The sequence below is a fragment of the Chiloscyllium plagiosum genome, unplaced genomic scaffold (assembly GCF_037043375.1).
Source record: "Chiloscyllium plagiosum isolate Xiang-an unplaced genomic scaffold, Cpla_swu_hap1 HiC_scaffold_7, whole genome shotgun sequence".
NCBI classification, from domain to species: domain Eukaryota; kingdom Metazoa; phylum Chordata; class Chondrichthyes; order Orectolobiformes; family Hemiscylliidae; genus Chiloscyllium; species Chiloscyllium plagiosum.
In genome coordinates this window covers 39,289,922-39,308,286 of record NW_028270145.1, presented here as the reverse complement: position 1 = coordinate 39,308,286, position 18,365 = coordinate 39,289,922, and the positions used below count along the sequence as shown (strand labels likewise).

Sequence of the window (18,365 nt, the reverse complement as noted above, 5' to 3'; positions counted from 1 at the left end):
TGCAGAAGCTCAATTATTAGACAGGGTTAAGAGAGAGATTGATACATTTCTGGAGACCAATGACATGGAGGGATAAGGGGATAGTGGGAATAACATGGTTAACAAACTGGCCATGATTGGTTTGAACAGTACAGTACACTTGATGGGCTGAGTGGTCTACTCCTGCTCTTATTTCTTACGTTCCAATCAAAGTTTTGTGATGTCTGAAGCTTAGAGACTGGAAAATTCTTGTAAATATCTGCCCCCGCCTGCCAAAAAAGGTACAAGTTGATCTTTGCCTCATTCACTGTTCAACGGATCGATTTAATATATGAAGTTTAATTCATGGATGTAGTGAATTGTTGTTCGAGAAGCAATACTTTAAAATAATTTTTAAGATCAACTTGTTCCTCTTCCTTTCTACAGTTTTTGGCTCAATCTTTATTTCTCTATTTTTCTTGTACCTCATTTAGCATTGGATGCACCCACTTCAACTATGTACAGTTCTGGTCGCCAAATTACCAAAAGGATGTGGACGCTTTGGAGAGGGTGCAGAGAAGGTTTACGAAGATGTTGCCTGGTATGGAAGGTGCTAGCTATGAAGAGAGGTTGAGTAGGTTAGGATTATTTTCATTAGAAAAAAGGAGATTGAGGGGGGAACCTGATTGAGGTTTACAAAATCATGAAGGGTATAGACAGGGTGGATAGAGATAAGCTTTTTCCCAGGGTGAAGGATTCAATAATGAGAAGCTTTCAAGGTGAGAGGTGGAAAGTTTAAGGGGGATACATGTGGCAAGTACTTCACACAGAGGGTGGTGGGCGTTTGGAACACGTTGCCAGAAGAGGTGGTAGAGGCAGGCACGGTAGATTCATTTAAGATGTGTCTGGACAGATGCATGAGTAGGTGGGGAGCAGAGAGATACAAATGCTTAGGAATTGACCGACAGGTTTAGACAGTACATTTGGATCGGCTCAGGCTTGGGCCTGTTCCTGGGCTGTAAATTTTCTTTCTTCTTTAATTCACCCTTTTTCTCACACACACAGTAACTCATTGGTGAAGGAGATACAGTGACGAGTCTATATTTCACTAACATTCAGGACACCCTACTACCTTCCCCATGCTGTTATTAGTTTGCATACCCAGCAGCCAGTTCAAAAATGCTTTGGACAGAAAGACGTGAGAACAAATCAAATTAACTGGACACGCCATGAGGTAACCTGCTGCAGAAAATTCTAAACCAAAGATTACTTCGAGATTTTCTCATCTTCAAACTTAAATTAAAGGTGAAGACTAAATGACAATGATAAGAGCAATCTGGAGATGTGGCATCAGCCTAGAATAATACTACATAAGAATAAAAGAATACCAAAAATATCCTATAGAAATACTCAGTTAGTGGTACAGAGCTTGAACATTGCTGAGAAAACAGACAGGCTGTTGAAACCTTTCATCTCACAGTCATCAGGACAGATGCAAGAATGACAAATTTCAAAGGGAGCAACAATTTACACTGCATGAGAAAAAGGTGCTAATTAGTTGATAAATGGTCAAAGAACAACAACAATGATTTAGGCGAAGGAAACCATTAGGTTCTGTACTATGTTTAAGACATATTCCCTGCAGGTGGCAGAGTTATCCCTCACAGTTTTAAGGGAAATTTCAAAGAACAAGTTGATTGAGTTGGCAGGTAGACTGGAGGTGTATTACCCTGCAGATTTAGGAAAGCAAGAGATAATTGAGGTACTAGCATGGCACTTCAGCTTAGAGGAAGTACAAGAGAGACCAAGTACTTCAGATAGTGAAACATCAGAGCCAGGTGATATACAGTAACAAATAAGGTGCTTTAAGCATGAGGAGAAAACAAAGGAACTGGAGAGGGCAAATAAAACAGAAGAGCAGAAAAAGACAAAGGAAAAAGCAGACAAAGACATGGAAAGGGAGAAGGCTGTGAACATGAAAAGACAGGAAACAGAAATGAGAAAACTAGAATTCGAAGTACAAGAGAGAAAGAAAACAAGAGAATATAAAGTCAGCTTAAAACAATGCAATTGTACCAGCAGATGCAGGCCCTGTTCAGGAAAATCTGAGGCATAACTAGAAGTCGAATAATGAAATGTATAAGCTTGTACAGGTCCTACCAACATTTAAGGAGTAGGATGTGGAGGCATTCTTCTTATCATTGAAGAAAATGTCTGGGATAAATTAGTTGGACAAACCTGGGTTCCCTCTGGGTGCTCTAGTTTCCTCCCACGATCTAAAGAAGTGCAGGTTAGGTGGATTGGCCATGATAAATTGCCCATAGTCTCCATGGATATGCAGGCTCAGTGGATTAGCCATGGGAATACAGGGGTTACATGGAGTGGGTGGGTCTGGTTTGGATGTTCTTAATTCGGTTCTTCATTCGTTGGACCGAATGGCCTGCTTCCATACTGTAGGAATTCTATGATTTGATGAAAAATGGACTGGATATTACTTAGGCAGACTAATTTTCTTTTCATTCACTCATCAAGGTGCGATGGTCATATTTTCTCTTGGTGGACATGTCATTGCCTGGCATTTGTGTGGTGTGAATCTTGTTTGCCACTTTCAGTCCAAGCCTGGTTATTGTCTAGGTCTTGCTGCATTTGGACATGGACTGCTTCAGTACCTGAGAAGTCATGAATAGTGTTGATCATTATACAATCATCAGTGAACATTCCTACTTCTCATCAAGGTAATTAATGAGGGCGGCACAGTGGCTAGCACTGCTGCCTCACAGCATCAGGGCCCCAGGTTTGATTCCAGCCTCGGGTGACTGTGTGGAGTTTGCACATTCTCCCTGTGTCTGTGTGGGTTTCCTCTGGGTGCTCTGGTTTCCTCCCACAGTCCAAAGATGTGCAAGTCAGGTGAATTGGCCATGCTAAATTGCCCATAGTGTTAGGTGCATTAGTCAGAGGGAAATGGGTCTGGGTGGGTTACTCTTCGGAGGGTCGGTGTGAACTGGTTGGGCCGAAGGGCCTGTTTCCACACTGTACGGAATCTAATCTAATCTAATCAGATGAAGATGGTTGGTCCTAGGTCAATACCCTGAAAATCCTCTGCAGAGATGTCCTGGAACTGAGATGACGGATCTCCAAAACCACAACCATCTCCCTATGTGCCAGATTTGACTCCAACTAGTGGAGAGATTTCCACCTGATCCCCATTGATTCCTGAATGGTTCTGAAAAAGTGTTGTAGGACCTAAAATGTTAACACAGTTTTGTCTCCATAGGTGCTGTCAGACTTGCTTAGTTTCTCTCCCACTTTCTGTTTTTGTTTCAGAATTTCAGCAGCTGCAGTCCTTTGTTTTATTTTCACTTGATTCCAGTTTTTCTAGGGCTCCCTGATGTCACACTCAGTGCAGTCTAGATGTCAAGGACAGTCACTCTCTCCTCAACTACAGAATTCAGTTCTTTTGTCCACGTTTGAACCAAGGCTGTAATGAGGACAGGAGCTGAGTGGTCCTGGCAGAACACAAACTGAGTTACTGTACAGGTTGCTAAATGACAGGAATTTTATGCTTCGTTGTCAGAGGACTTTTCTCAGGATTATGACACTATAAAGAAGACAATACTGGCTAAATGCCTGAGGCAAAGGTTTCAGAATTTAAGGGAACAATCTACAATGTATTCAAGAGGGTTAAGCAAACTAATTTTGACAGGAAGATACAAGCATAAGAAGCTGAATCCACATATGAAGCTCTTAGATAAACTTTTCTTGAGGAATTTCAAAACTCTCTACTTTCTGTAATAACAACCATATTGAGGACCAACAGGTTGCAATATGGCTGATGGTTATGAGCTAATTCATAAAACAAAGTGATTTTTTTTCCATCATACTCATAAATTCTAAAGGAATAGAAAATGGGAGAGTGAAAGGAAGGCAGGTTGCCAAGATAAAGAATGAAGAGCTGGGAATGTCCAGAGGTCACCTCCTCAGATCAGAAGGGAAAGTACTGAGGGGAGAGATGGAAATTGGAAGCTGAAGTGTTTCCATTACAACAAGGTGAGGCACATTCAGAATGCTGGGAGTTGAGATGGAAACCCATGGGACTTACTGGAATTTGTAAGAATGAGGACGAAAAGAAAACTCAGAAGGAGAAAGCCATGGATTAGATTGTAGTTTAACTACAACTGAGACACCAGAAATAGAAAATAGAATAGTACAGCACAGTACAGGCCCTTCGACCCACAATGTTGCGCCAAGCATTTAGCTTAATCTAAGATCAACCTAACCTACACACCCCTCAATTTACTGCCATCCATGTGCTTGTCCAGCAGTCGCTTAAATGTCCCTAATGTTTCTAACTCTACTACCACTGCTGACAGTGCATTCCACACACCCACCACTCTCTGCATAAAGAACCTACCCCTGACATCACCCCTATACCTTCCTCCAATCACCTTAAAATTATGATTCCTCATGACAGCCATTTCTGCCCTGGGGAAAGTCCCTGGCTAGGTAAAAACATTACCTTGTCAAGTCACCTCTCTTCCTTCTTCTCGCTAGTATGAAAAATCTGAGCTCACTCAACATCTTCATAAGACAAGCCCTCCAATCCAGGCAGCATCTTGATAAATCTCCTCTGCACCCTCTCTAAAGCATCTACATCTTTCCTATAATGAAGCGACCAGAACTGGACACAATATTGCAAGTGTAGTCTAACCAAAAGCTGCAAAAAAACTTCATGGCTCTTAAACTCAATCCCCCTGTTAATGCAAGCCAAAACAACATATGCCTTCCTAACAACCCTATCAACTTGGGTGGCAATTTTGAGGGATCTATGTACATGGATCCCAAGATCCCGCTGTTCTTCCACACTGCCAAGCTCTTGTCTTTAACCCTGTATTCAGCATTCAAATTTGACCTTCCAAAATGAATTACTTTGCATTTATCCCGGTTGAATTCCATCTGCCACTTCTCAGACCAGGTCTGCATCCTATCAATGTCTTGTTGTAGCCTGCAACAGCCCTTGGAAGGATGTTGTGAAACTTGAAAGGGTTCAGAAAAGATTTACAAGAATGTTGCCAGGATTGGAGGGTTTGAGTAATAGGGAGAGGCTGAATAACCTGGGGCTGTTTTCCCAGGAGCGTCAGAGGCTGAGGAATGACCCTATAGATCGTTAGGGGCATGGATAGGATAAATAGACAAGGTCTTTTCCCTCAGGTGGGGGAGTGCAGAACTAAAGGGCATAGGTTTAGGCTGAGAGAGGAAAGATATAAAAGGGACCTAAGGGGCAATTCTTTCATGCAGTGTGTGGTACGTGTATAGAATGAGCTGCCAGAGGAAGTGGTGGTGGCTGATACAAGTACAGCATTTAAACCGCCTTTGGATGGGTTTCTGAATAGGAAGGGTTTAGAGGAATATAGCCAAATGCTGGCAAATGGGACTAGATTAGGTTAGGATTACTGGTCAGCATGGACAAGTTGGACCAAAGGGTCTGTTTCCTTGTTGTATATCTCGATGACACTATCTACACCACCGACCTTTGTGTCATCGGCAAACTTACGAACCCACTTTTCCACTTCTTCATCCAAGTCATTGATAAAAACAACATACAGCAGAGGTCCAAGAACAGACCACTGCGCGACACCACTGGTCACTGACCACCAGGTGGAATACTTTCCATCCACAACCACTTGCTATCTTCTTTTGGCCAACCAATTCTGTACCTAGACAGCCAAATTTCCCTGTATCCCATACGTCCTAACTTTCTGAATGAGCCTACTGTGGGGAACCTTATGAAATATCTTACTGAAATCCATAGACATCACATCCACTGCTCAACCTTCGTCAACCTGTCTCATCACGTCCTCAAAGAACTCAATATGGTTTGTGAGACATGACCTACCCCTTACAAAGCCTTGCTGACTATCTTTAATCAAACTATGTTTTTCCAAATAATGCTTACCACAGACATAAGCCTGACTGGTCTGTAATTCCCAGGGAGTTCCCTATTCCTTTTCTTGAGCAGAGGAATAACATTCACCTCATTTAACCTCCCCTGCCTCTTCAGACACCAGGCGCAAGTTCCCTCCACTATCCCTGATTGGCCCTACCCTCCCTCTAATAATTCTATTATTCCTCACGTATACATAGAACGCCTTTGGGTTTTCTGTATTCCTTCCCATCAAAGCTTTATCGTGCCCCCTCTGGCTGTCCTCAGTCCACTTTTGAGTTCTTTCCCAGCTAGCCTGAATTCCTCTAAAGCTCGCTCCTTAAATAGTCTCCATTTCTTGTATTTGTTTCCAATTTATACTCCATAACTCCTGTCTAATAGCAGTTTAATTTCCCCTCCCCCAATTAAATATCTTCCCATACTATCTGTTCCTATCCCTTTGGTAAAGGTGAGGCAGTTGTGGTCACTGAAATGCTCTCTCCTACTGAGAGATCTGACACCTGGCCTGGCTCATTGCCGAGCACCAAATCCAATATAGCATCCCCCCAGTCAGCCTATCTACATATTGAGTCAGGAATCTGTCCTGGACACACCTGATAAAATCGGCTCCATCCAGACCATTTGCACTAAAGACTTTCCAACCAATATTGAGGAAGTTAAAGTCATCCATAACAACAACTCTGTTACATCTGCACCTTTCAAAGATTTGCTGTCCAAACTGTTCTCCCATCTTTCTGTTGCTATTGGGGGGCATGTAGAAAACACCCAATTAAGTGACTGCTCCTTTCCTGTTACTGACTTCCACCCATACTGACTTAGTAAACAAGCCTTCCTCAACAGCCTCCTTTTCTGCAGCTGTGATGCACTCTCTAATTAACAACTATACTCCCCCTCCTCCTTTAACCCCCACCCTATTCTTTTTACAACATCGAGCAACCATGCCTGCACCTGTGAAATCCATATCCCCGTTATGGCCACAACATCATAGTTCCAAGTACTGATCCTTGTTCTAAATTCATCACTCTTATTCATTACACTCATTGCATTAAAACAGACACACTTTAACCCACCCCTTTGCCCTATCCTTCCTGATACACTCTCTGAATTCTATTTCTGACTGTTCAATGACTAACCTCTCCTATGATCTGTGGCTCTGTTTCCCATCGCCCTACCAAATGAGTTCCAACCCTTCCGAAGTACTCGAGCAGATCTTCCATCCAGGACATTGGTGCCCCTCCAGTTTAAGTGCAACCTGTCCTTCATGTATAAGTCCCACCTTCCCCAGAAGATACTCCAATGATCTACATATCTGAACCTCCTGCACCAGCCCTGTAGCCACGTGTTTAACTGCATTCGCCCTCTGTTGCTCGCCTCACTAGCACGTGAGATTACTACTCTGCTTGTCCTGCTGTTTAGCTTCCAACCTAACTCCCTGAAATCACTTTTTAAATCCTCATCCCTTTTCCTGGCTATGTCATTAGTGCCAATGTGCACCACGACTTCTGGCTGCTCACCCTCCCCTTTCAGAAACATGCAGACTTGATTAGAGACATCCCAGACCGTGGCATGTGGGAGGCAACATATCTTCCGGTAGTCCCGTTCATGACCGCAGAATCGCCTGTCCATTCCTCTATGAGTGTCCTACCTGTAGGCACTGCTGTGAGTGAATAAGAAGCACGTCAAGTAGCTGAGGTATATTAAAGGCTTATAATGAAAGGGAAAATAACCCCTTTCTCTTCAAAGAAGCAGCCAAGCCCATAAATATATGAAGGGACTACTCAAAGTTTCTTGCTGGGAAAGCATTTCATTTTCCCTTTGGAGGTTTAATTGAAAACCAAAGTGTTGATAAATTGGATAGTTGGAGAGTATATACCAGTTCCATGGTACAAATACCAATTAGATTGTGATTTTGTTGTTGTGGTGGTAGTTAAAAAATACTTGCAGTATAAAGACCTCTGGAGATCAACAGATGGAAGATTGAAGACAACAGAAAAGACAGAGACTGTGTGGACTTAAATTAATGTAATGTTTAATAATTGTGTTATTGGAGCAGTACTTTTATAAATTTGGGATCAGATCGTCATTACATAAGAAAAGGGGCTTGGATTTGTTAATGGTTCTGTTTAGTGTTCACTATTAAGAGCTGGAAAAATAAATTGTTATTTTTCTTTAAATAGTGGAAATTAGGAGTTCCCACTCACTCTCTAACAGTGTTAACAGAGAGCTTTTCTGGGTGATTGGCTTTAATTACCAGAGAGGTTCGGCCTCCTCGTTGTAACGGTCTGCTCCATCTCTTCAGCCTCAAGTTGGCTTTCCGCCATCGCCTTGAAACCATTGCCCCGCCCCGCCGAAACCACTGATCACGTGCTCTGGCTCGCAAAGCATGCCGGGATAAAGGTCTGAAGTAGGTTTGTGGCGGGGGAGAGGAAGGGCGTGGGGCAGGCTGGTTAGAAGCCGGGTGAGGGTGCGTGGGGCAGGATGGGGAGAAGGTCAGAAGTGAAGTGACGTGAAGTCGCGGGGCAGGATGGGTAGAAGGTCAGGGATGGCGGCTGGTTGCAGGATTGGACCGTCGATTTTAAACAGCGACCTGTCCCGGCTCGGGGCTGAGTGTCAGAGGATGATGGACTGCGGGGCCGACTACCTTCACCTGGATGTGATGGATGGGTACGAGTTGTGTGTGGCGTGAGGAAGAGGTTGTTTAGAGGAGGGTGTGGAGTGAAGGGTTTGCGGTGCACAGGAGGAGCCCATGGAGGGACCAGTTTGACTGGGGTTTTCCTGCTGGTTACACCCTGGGATACTCCTCACAGACTGTGGGGGGGCGGTGGAAAGAAAAGTACTTCCCTTTCAATCCGTGTTGTGTGTCCAATTAACTCTTGCTGTTATCGATTAATTCCAGAACAGCAGCAGGTTTTTCAGTTTGTCTGACAACCAGCTCCCTGAATCCCACTTCCCTGCCTTTCCCCTTGCAAATGTTTCCTCTTTAATCATCCCAATTCCGTTAAGGGCACAACCTCTACCATCGGGGAGAAGGAACAGAAGCCTGAACACACGCACCAGCCAGTTTCGTATCAACTTCTTATTAGAATACTGAATGGACTCTCAAACTCTGAACATTCACCTGTACCTGTGTTTTTGTTTTTGCCACTGTTTACCTATTATTTACTTATCTGTGCTGCTTAACTCTATGGTCTGCCTGTATTGCTTGCTAGACAAAGCTTTTCACTGTGCCTCGGTACACGTGACATAAGTTAAATTCAATTCAATTCAGTTGGAATGTACCTTCAGCAGGGCCTAGGATAGTATTAATCATTGTGACCTTGTATCTTTATGGAGCCTGGACTTGTGCACCACCCCCCTCAATCAAGTAGTGATTACAGAATGTCCCCACATGTAAGAGCGACAGTGAGTGAGGTGCTGGCTCTTTCACTCACAGGTTATTTTACATCCACATTTCTTCAACAACAGATGCAGGAGAGAACCAGCCTGTGATTGGAGGAGTAGCTGGGAATTCAAGTGGCTGAATAAGTCATTGGGATTGGCGTGAGGGAGTCCAGTCCTCAGAGTGAGAGAAAGTGCTGACAGCATGGTCTGGGAGTGTGATGTCCAGTGTTAGGAGAACATCAAGGAGTAAAAAAAGTTTTAAATCTGTTAGCAAAGGCAACTAGGGACTGGCAATAAATGTTGGCTGGCCAACGATGCTCATGTCCCACAAATGAATATGAAAGATCAAAGCATATTCAGCTCTCTAGGAGTCAGGGAAACTTAGTGTCTCTATTGCAAACGAATGCAAACTGTCCTCTAACTGCATAAGATCAGGAGCTACTATGTGGGATAAATATTGTAGATGTCATTGTAACAAATAAGATTTCAAAGCTTGTTTTTCCAAGTGACAGTCAGTTCGAGTTACCATGGGAATCGGTGCTTGAACTCCAGCTATTCGTATAATTTGTGAATAAGATGAGGGAAGTAAATATAACATCAAATTTGCAGATGATAAAGTTGGGTGAGAGGGTGAAGAGAATAAAGGAGAAAGGGAGATCAGGGGAATTTGGATGATCAGCCATGGTCAGATTGAATAGTGGAGCAGGTTCCAAGGGCTGAATGGATTACGTGTCCTGTTCTCCATGTTTCTATGAAAATTAACAATTGTAAGGTTTAAATCTTTGATTGAGATCTTAGAAGCAGTAGATCTTCCCATTTTGTAAATATGGATTGGAAATGCATCTAATGCATGTGAGGTTTGATCTTATCAGTCGGCATGATTGGCATGTTGGCTTTTCCTTTGTGTAGAAGTGTCATTTTGTGAATATAAGCCTGTTGTTTTGTGCTAATTTGCATACTTTGGTGTTTAGGAAAGTGATACTTTGTTTGATGGAGCAGTGAGGATATTGATCAAATCTTTAATTCTGATTATGTATTGCACAGAATACATAAGGTACGGTTACTTTATGACTGCTTCACATAATTATAGAATCCCTACAGCGTGGAGACAGGCCATTTGGCCCAGCAAGACCACACCGACCCTCCGAAGAGTAACCCACCCAGACCCATTCCCCTATCCTAGTTATTCTATGTTTACCTCTGATTAATGTACCTAGTCTACACATCCCTGAACACTATGCCAATTTAATATGGCTAATTCACCTGACGTGCACATCTTTGGATTGTGGGAGGAAACCCACACAGACTTGGGGAGAATGTGTAAACTCCACCCAGACAGTCGCCCGAGGCTGGAATTGAACCCAGGTCCCTGAAGCTGTGGGGCAGCAGTGCTAACCACTGAGCCACCATACTGTACTACTGAGAAAGAGGCCCCGAGAAACAAAAACACAGCTTCTAAAAATCAAAAAGTAGTCTGTAAGAAGATTTCCAGAAGTATGAGCAAGCAAAGTTATTTTGACATGGGGCAGGGTTTACTAAAGTGGAGCTGGTTGCACAATAAATGACTATGTAATTTGCAAGTGGTCATGGTTGTAAAGTGTATCATACTGAAACCAGTCATTTCAATGTGCTTTATAAATAGAGACATAAGTACAAAAACTGTTGTTTCGCTGATTCTCAATAACACCGCTTAACCCCTTGTGTCTTTGATTTCTAATTCTGAGCACTCAAGGATTGTGCAGAGTTGTAGTAGAGGGTTCATAGAATCGTATAATGCCTACAGTGTGGAAGCGGGCTGTTTGGCCCATCGAGTCTACAATGCCCTTTTGAAGAGCATCCCACCCAGACTCACCACCCCCACCCTATCGCAGTAAGCCTAAATTTCCCATGGCTAGTTCAAATATTATGGGTAAATTAGCATGAACAATCCAGCTTACCTGCACATCTTTGAACTGTTAGAGGTCTGCACTCCTCTGTGTCAGCCCACTGAATTTCTGCTGTACTCCTTCTCTGGCAAGTATATCCTCCCTTAGATAGGGAATTCATAACTGCATGCAATACTTTTAAGTATTGGTGTCAATAAGGCCCTGTATAACTGCAGTAAGACGTTTCCCTATTGGAACTCCAATCCTTTCGCAGTGGAGATCGATACACAATACTTTCCGAGTTGCTTGCTGCACCTACCTGTCTAGTTTAATTGACTAATAAGGACATCCAGATCACTTGTACATTCATGCCACCCAAGGTATCACCATTTGAGTAATGCTTGGCCTTTTTTTTTACACACCAACATCACATTTATCCACGCAATATTGAATTTGCCATGTGGTTGCTCACTTCGACTGTCTTGATCATTTTGAAGCCTTGTTATATCTCCTTGCAACTTTCACTCTTGCCCAGTTTTGTATCATCTGCAAATTTGGAAATGTCGCATTTAGTTACTTTTATCCAGATCGTTTATCCACTTTTTAATTAGTGAATAGCTGGTCCCCCAACACTGATCCTGTAGTCTATGCCTGCCACCTATTCTCACTTTATGCTTCTGAACTGTCAACCAGTTCTCAATCCATGCCAGTATATTGCCCCCAATCCCATATGCATTAATTTTACACACTACTGTTTCTCCCTGCTCTAGTAGTACATCCTCAAAAAATTCCAGAAGGTTAGTTAAGCATAATTTTTCTTTCGTAAACATATGCAGACTTCAAAGTTTCCAATATTCTGTTATCACTTCTTAAATAATAGACATAAGCATTTACCCCACTGCCGGTGTAAGGCTAATGAGTCTATAATACTGTTTTCTCTCACTCCATTTTTAAAAAGTGTTTGTCACACTCTATTCTGCCGAAACTGCTCCAGAGTGTATTGAATTTTGGAAGATGGTCACGAATACATCAGGGTCATTTCCTTTATTATTCTACAATGTAGATTGCCAGTCCCTGGGGAGTTTAACCTTAATTTCTCGTGCACTTTTTTTTTTACTAATACTGATTTTCTTCAATTCCCCTCTTCCACTGGATGGCAGGTTTCCTCATGTTTTCCAGAAAGTATTCATACCAAATTTTGTGAAGTCAGAACAAAGTATGTGCCATTTCTTTGTTCCACATCATAAGTCCCTAATCGAGCTCTTCCAGTACATTCGCAGCACAAAAGCCTTCCTGACAATGTTGAATTGCCTAGGTGTATCCTGTCCCGAAAAAGCAGAGCAAATCCAATTTGGCTAATTACTGCTCCATCGGTTTACTGTCTACCATCAGTAAAGGGAAGGCAGATGAACTCTGGGCATAGTTAGGAATGTGGAGCTGGGGTATCATAGCAATTACAGAAACGTGGTGGTTCAGGGATGGACAGGACTGGTAGCTTAATGTTCCAGGATACAAATTCCAGGAAGGGGGGGGTGCAAGAGAGGAGGGGGAGTGGCATTTTTGAGGGTTGACATTATCTCTGCATTTAGAGAGGATATTCCTGGAAATACGTGCAGGGAAGTTGAGTGAAACTGAGAAATAAGAAAGGGATGATCACCTTATTAGGATTGTACTTCGACACCCCAATAGTCAGTGGGAAATTGAGAAACGAATTTGTAAGGCGATTTCAGTTATCTGTGAGAATAATAGGATGGTAATGATAGGGAGTTTTAACTTTCCAAACGTAGAGTGGGACTGCCATAGTGTTAAGGGTTTAGATGGAGAGGAATTTAAGTGTGTACAAGAAAATTTTCTGATTCAGTATGTGGATGTACCTACTAGAGAAGCTGCAAAACCTGACCCACTCTTGGGAACTAAGGCAGGGCAAGTGACTGAGGGAGCACTTTGAGGCCAGCAACCATAATTCTATTAGTTTTAAAACAGTGATGGAAAAAGATAGACTGGATCTAAAAGTTGAAGTTCTAAATTGTAGGAAGGCCAGTTTTGATACTATCAGGCTGCACTTGGAGTATTGCATACAGTTCTGGTCACTGCGTTTTAGGAAGGATGTGGAAGCTTTGGAAAGGGTTGAGGAGAATTACTAGGATGTTGCCTGGTATAGAGGGAAGGTCTTATGAGGAAAGGCTGAGGGACTTAAGGCTGTTTTTGTTAGAGAGAAGAAGGTTGAGAGGTGACTTAATTGAGACTTATAAGATAATCAAAGGGTTAGATAGGGTGGACAGTAAGAGCCTTTTTCCTTGGATGGTGATGGCTAGCATGAGGGGACATAGCTTTAAATTGAAGAGTGATAGATATAGGGCAGATGTCAGAGGTATTTTTCTTAGTAGTAGGAGCATGGAACGCACTGCCTGCGACAGTAGTAGACTCGACAACTTTAGGAACGTTTAAGTGGTCATTGGATAAACATATGAATGAAAATGGAATAGGCTACAGATTGGTTCCATAGTTTGGCGCAACATCGAGGGTCAATGGACCTATATTGTGCTGTAATGTTCACCGTTTTATAATAATTGATTGGGGACAGATGTTCACAGGTAATGGGACAGCTGGAAAATGGAAAGTCTTCAAAAATGAAATAAGAGTCTAGCGACGATATGTTCCTGTTGGGGTGAAAGGCAAGGCTGGTAGGTTTGGGGAATGCTGGAAGACTAGAGAAATTGAGGTTTTGGTTAAGAAAAAGAAGGAAGCATATGTCAAATATAGACAGGAGAGACTGAGTGAGTGAATCCTTGGAGTATACCTAAGAGGGAAATCAGGAGGGCAAAAAGAGTACATAGCTTTGGCAAATAGGGTTTTGGACAATCCAAAGGGATTCTACAAATACAAAAAGGTAACTAAGGAGAGAATAGCACTCCTCAAAGATTATCAAGGCAACCTGTGAGGAGAAATGGAGGAGATGGAGATATTAAATGAGTATTTTGCATCAGTGTTTACTGTGGAGAAGGACATGGAAGATGTAGAATGTTGGGAAATAGATGGTGACATCTTGAAAAATGTCCATATTACAGAGGAGGTGGTGCTGGATGTCTTGAAATGCATAAGGTGAATTAATCCCATGGACCTGATCAGGTGTAACCGAGAACTCTGTGGGAAGCTAGGGAAGTGATTGCTGGGATATTTAGATTATCGATAGCCGCAGGTGAGGTGCCGGAGGTTGACTAACGTGGTACCACTATTTAAGAAGGGTGCTAAGGAAAAGCCAAGAGACTGTAGACCCGTGAGCCTGACATCGGTGGTGGGCAAGGTGTTGTAGGGAAGCCTGAGAGACAGGATTGACATGTATTTGGAAAGACAAGGACTCATTAGGGGTAGTCAACATGGCTTTGTGCGTGGGAAATCATGTCTCATGAACTTGATTGAGTTTTTGAAGAAGTAATGATGAATTTTGAAGAAATTGATGAGGGAAGTGTGGTGGACATGATCTCTATGGACTTCAGTAAGGCGTTCGACAAGGTTCCTCTTGATAAACCAGTTAGCAAGGATGGCTCAGTGACTCAGTGTTCTTCACTGCTGTCTCACAGTGCCAGGAACGTGGGTTAGATTCCAACTTTGGGTGACCATCTATCTGTGTGAAGTTTGCATGTTCTCTCCATGTCTGTATGGGTTTCCTCTGGGTGCTCCGGTTTCCTCCCCACAGTCCAAAGATGTGCATGTTAGGTGAATTGGCCATGCTAAATTGCCCGTAGATTCAGGGATGTCGGTTAGGTGCATTAGTTAGGGGTAAATGTAGAGTGATAGGGTAGAGGAATGGGTCTTGGGTGGGTTACTGTTCAGAGGGTCGGTGTGGACTTGTTGAGCCGCAGGGCCTGTTTCCACACTGTGGGGATTGTATAAGATGACTTGAAATACAGGGAGAATTAGCAATTTGGATACAGAACTGCCTCGAAGGTAGAAGATAGAGGGTGGTGGTGGAGGGTTGCATTTCAGACTGGAGGCCTGTGGTGTGCCACAAGGATCGGTGCTGGGTCCGCTACTTTTTGTCACTTTATATAAATGATTTGGATGTGAACATAGGAGGTAGAGTTAGTAAGTTTGCAGATAACACCAACATTGGAGAGGTGGTGGATGGCAAAGAAGGTTACCTCCGAGTAAAACGGGATTTTGATCAGATGGGCCAATGGGTCAAGTAGTGGCAGATGGAGTTTAATTTAGATAAATGTGAGGTGCTACATTTTGGAAAGACAAATCAGGGCATGACTTGTACACTTAATGGTAAGATCCTGGGGAGTGTTGCTGAGCACTTGGAGTGCAAATTCATGGTTCCTTGAAAGTAGAGTCACAGGTAGATCGGATAGTGAACATAGAACGTGAAGGTGGTGTTCGGTATGCTTTCCTTTATTGGTCAGACCGTTGACTGTAAAAGTTGGGAGGTCATGTTGCGGCTATACAGGACATTGGTTAGGCCACTGTTAGAATATTGCGTGCGATTTCTGGCCGCCTTCCTTTCGGAAGGATGCTGTGAATCTTGAAAGGGTTCGGAAAAGATTTACAAGAATGTTGCCAGGGTTAGAGGATTTGAGCGAGAGGGATAGGCTGGGGATGTTTTCCCTGGAGTATTGGAGGCTGAGGTTTATAAAATCATGCGGGGCATGGATCGGATAAATAGACAAGGTCTTTTTCCACAGGTGGTCGAGTCCGTAGGTTTAAGGAAAGGGGGAAAGATTTAAAAGGGACCAAAAGGGCATCTTTTTCATGCCAAGAGTGGTGTGTATATGGAATGAGCTTCCAGAGGAAGTGGTGGAGGCTGGTACAATTACAACATTTAAAAGCATCTGGATGGGTATATGAATAGGAAGGGTTTGGTGGGACATTGGCCAAGTGTTGGCAAATGGGACTAGATTCATTTAGCATATCATGGACGAGATGGGCCAAAGGGTCTGTTTCTGTGAAGTGATGGGAGGTGTCATCAACAGTGCTAACGAGCAGCACTTGCTCCGCAATAACCAGTTGAATGATGCCTAGTTTGACTTCTGCCAGGACCACTCAGCTCCTGACCTCATTACAGCTTTGATTCAACCATGGACAAAAGAGCTAGGAGTCCTGGCAAAACTGGAGTCAATGGGAATCATGGGACAAACTCTCCACGGTCGAAGTCATATCTGGCTCATGGAATATAGAATAATACAGCACAGAACAGACCCTTCGACCCTCGATGTTGCGCCGACCTGTGAACTATTCTCAGCTCGTCCCACTACACTATCCCATCATCATCCATGTGCTTATCCAAGGATTGTTTAAATCTCCCTAATGTGGCTGAGTTAACTACATTGGCAGGTAGCGCATTCCACGCCCTTAACACTCTCTGTGTAAAGAACCTGCCTCTGACATCTGTCTTAAATCTATCACCCCTCAGTTTGTAGTTATGCGCCCTCGTACAAGCTGACATCATTATCCTAGGAAAAAAGACTTTCACTGTCTACCCTATCTAATCCTCTGATCATCTTGTATGTCTCTATCAAATCCCCTCTAAGCTGCCTTCTTTCCAATGAGAACAGCCCCAAGTCTCTCAGTCTTTCCTCATAAGGCCTTCCTTCCAGACCAGGCAACATCCTGGTAAATCTCCTCTTCCACATCCTTCCCGAAATATGGCGACCAGCACTGTACGCAATATTCCAAGTGTGGCCACACTAGTGTTTTGTATAGTTGCAGCATGATATTGCGGCTCCAGAACTCAATCCCTCTACTAATGAAACCTAACATACCGTATGCATTCTTAACGGCACTATCAACCTGGGTGGCAACTTTCAGGGATCTATGCACATGGACTCCACGATCCCTCTGCACATCCACACTACCAAGAATCTTTCTGTTGACACAGTACTCAGCCTTCCTGTTGTTCTTTCCAAAGTGAATCACCTCACATTTAGCTGCATTGAACTCCATTTGCCACCTCTCAGCCCAATTCTGCAGTTTATCCAAGTTCCCCTGCAACCTGTAACATTCTTCCAAACTGTCCACTATTCCACCGACTTTAGTGTCATCTGCAAATTTACTAATCCATCCACCTATGCCTGCATCTAAGTCATTTATAAAAATGACAAACAGCAGTGGTCCCAAAACAGATCCTTGTGGCACACACTTGTAACCGGACTCCAGGCTGAATATTTTCCATTAACCACCACTTGCTGCCTTCTTTCAGAAAGCCAGTTTCTAATCCAAACTGCTAAATCACCCTCCATCCCATGCCTCTGCATTTTCTGCAACAACCTACCATGTGGAACCTTAACAAAGGCTTTAGAGGTTGTGGTTATTGGAGGTTAGTCATTTCAGCTGCAGGCCATCTCTTCAAGATTTCCTCAGGGTAGTGTCCTAGGCCAACCTGTTTTTTTTTTTCTTTTGCTGCTTCATCAATGAATTTCCCTCCATCCAAAGGTATGCAGTGGAAATGTTCACCAATGATTGTACAAGATTTGCGACTCAGATTTTGGAGCAGTCCATTTCCAAATGCATCAAGATCTAGACAATATCCAGGTCTGGGCTGACAAGTAGCATTCACTCCACTCATATGCCAGGCAATGACTATCTCTCTAGTAAGAGACAATCTAACCACCGACCCTTGAGATAATGGTTTTACGATCACTGAATCTGTGACCAGCTAATCCCTTGGGATTGGCAACGATCAGAAACTCAACTGGAGTTGTCATAGAAATACAGTGGCTACAAGAGCAGGTCAGAAACTGACAATAACTCACTTACAAGGCCCATAATGGAATACGCCCTACTTGCAATGGATGGGTACAGCTCCAATCCCTATGTAGATTAAAATCACCCATGATTACAGTTGTACCCCTATTGCTTGTCTCTCTCCAATGTCCTGTTTGATGCCTTCCCTTGCATCTCAGCTACTGTTTGGGGTCCTATGGAAACCACCACCAACAATGTTTTCTGTCCCCTGGTAGTTTTTTCACCTCATCCATACAAATTCCACATTTTGATTCCTAATCAGCGATCCACCACAATCTCTTCTCTTCCTGCACCTATTTCTTATCTATGGGCTGCACCTCCAACAGCTCGTGGGATTTCACATCTGACACGTGGCTCAAAGTGCCACCACCTTTACTGTCTCTGAATGAGCTGACATTTTACCTGGGTATTTGCTACACAATAAGCAGAAATTTGCTCTAACTAAATACCAGGAAGAATGAAGCCACCATCTTAAA

At 43.2% G+C, this 18,365-nt stretch overlaps 1 protein-coding gene across 1 annotated transcript in view; it reads left to right on the top strand.

Moving 5' to 3' along the window:
* Positions 1 to 8,422: 8,422 nt before the first annotated feature.
* rpe (ribulose-5-phosphate-3-epimerase) overlaps positions 8,423 to 18,365 on the top strand; it is a 34,388-nt gene continuing 24,445 nt past the window's right edge. Inside the window, exon 1 of the mRNA XM_043693418.2 lies at positions 8,423 to 8,563. Within this exon, the coding sequence (XP_043549353.1) occupies positions 8,424 to 8,563 (140 nt within the window). The 5' untranslated portion in view covers position 8,423. The remainder of the gene's footprint in view (positions 8,564 to 18,365) is intronic.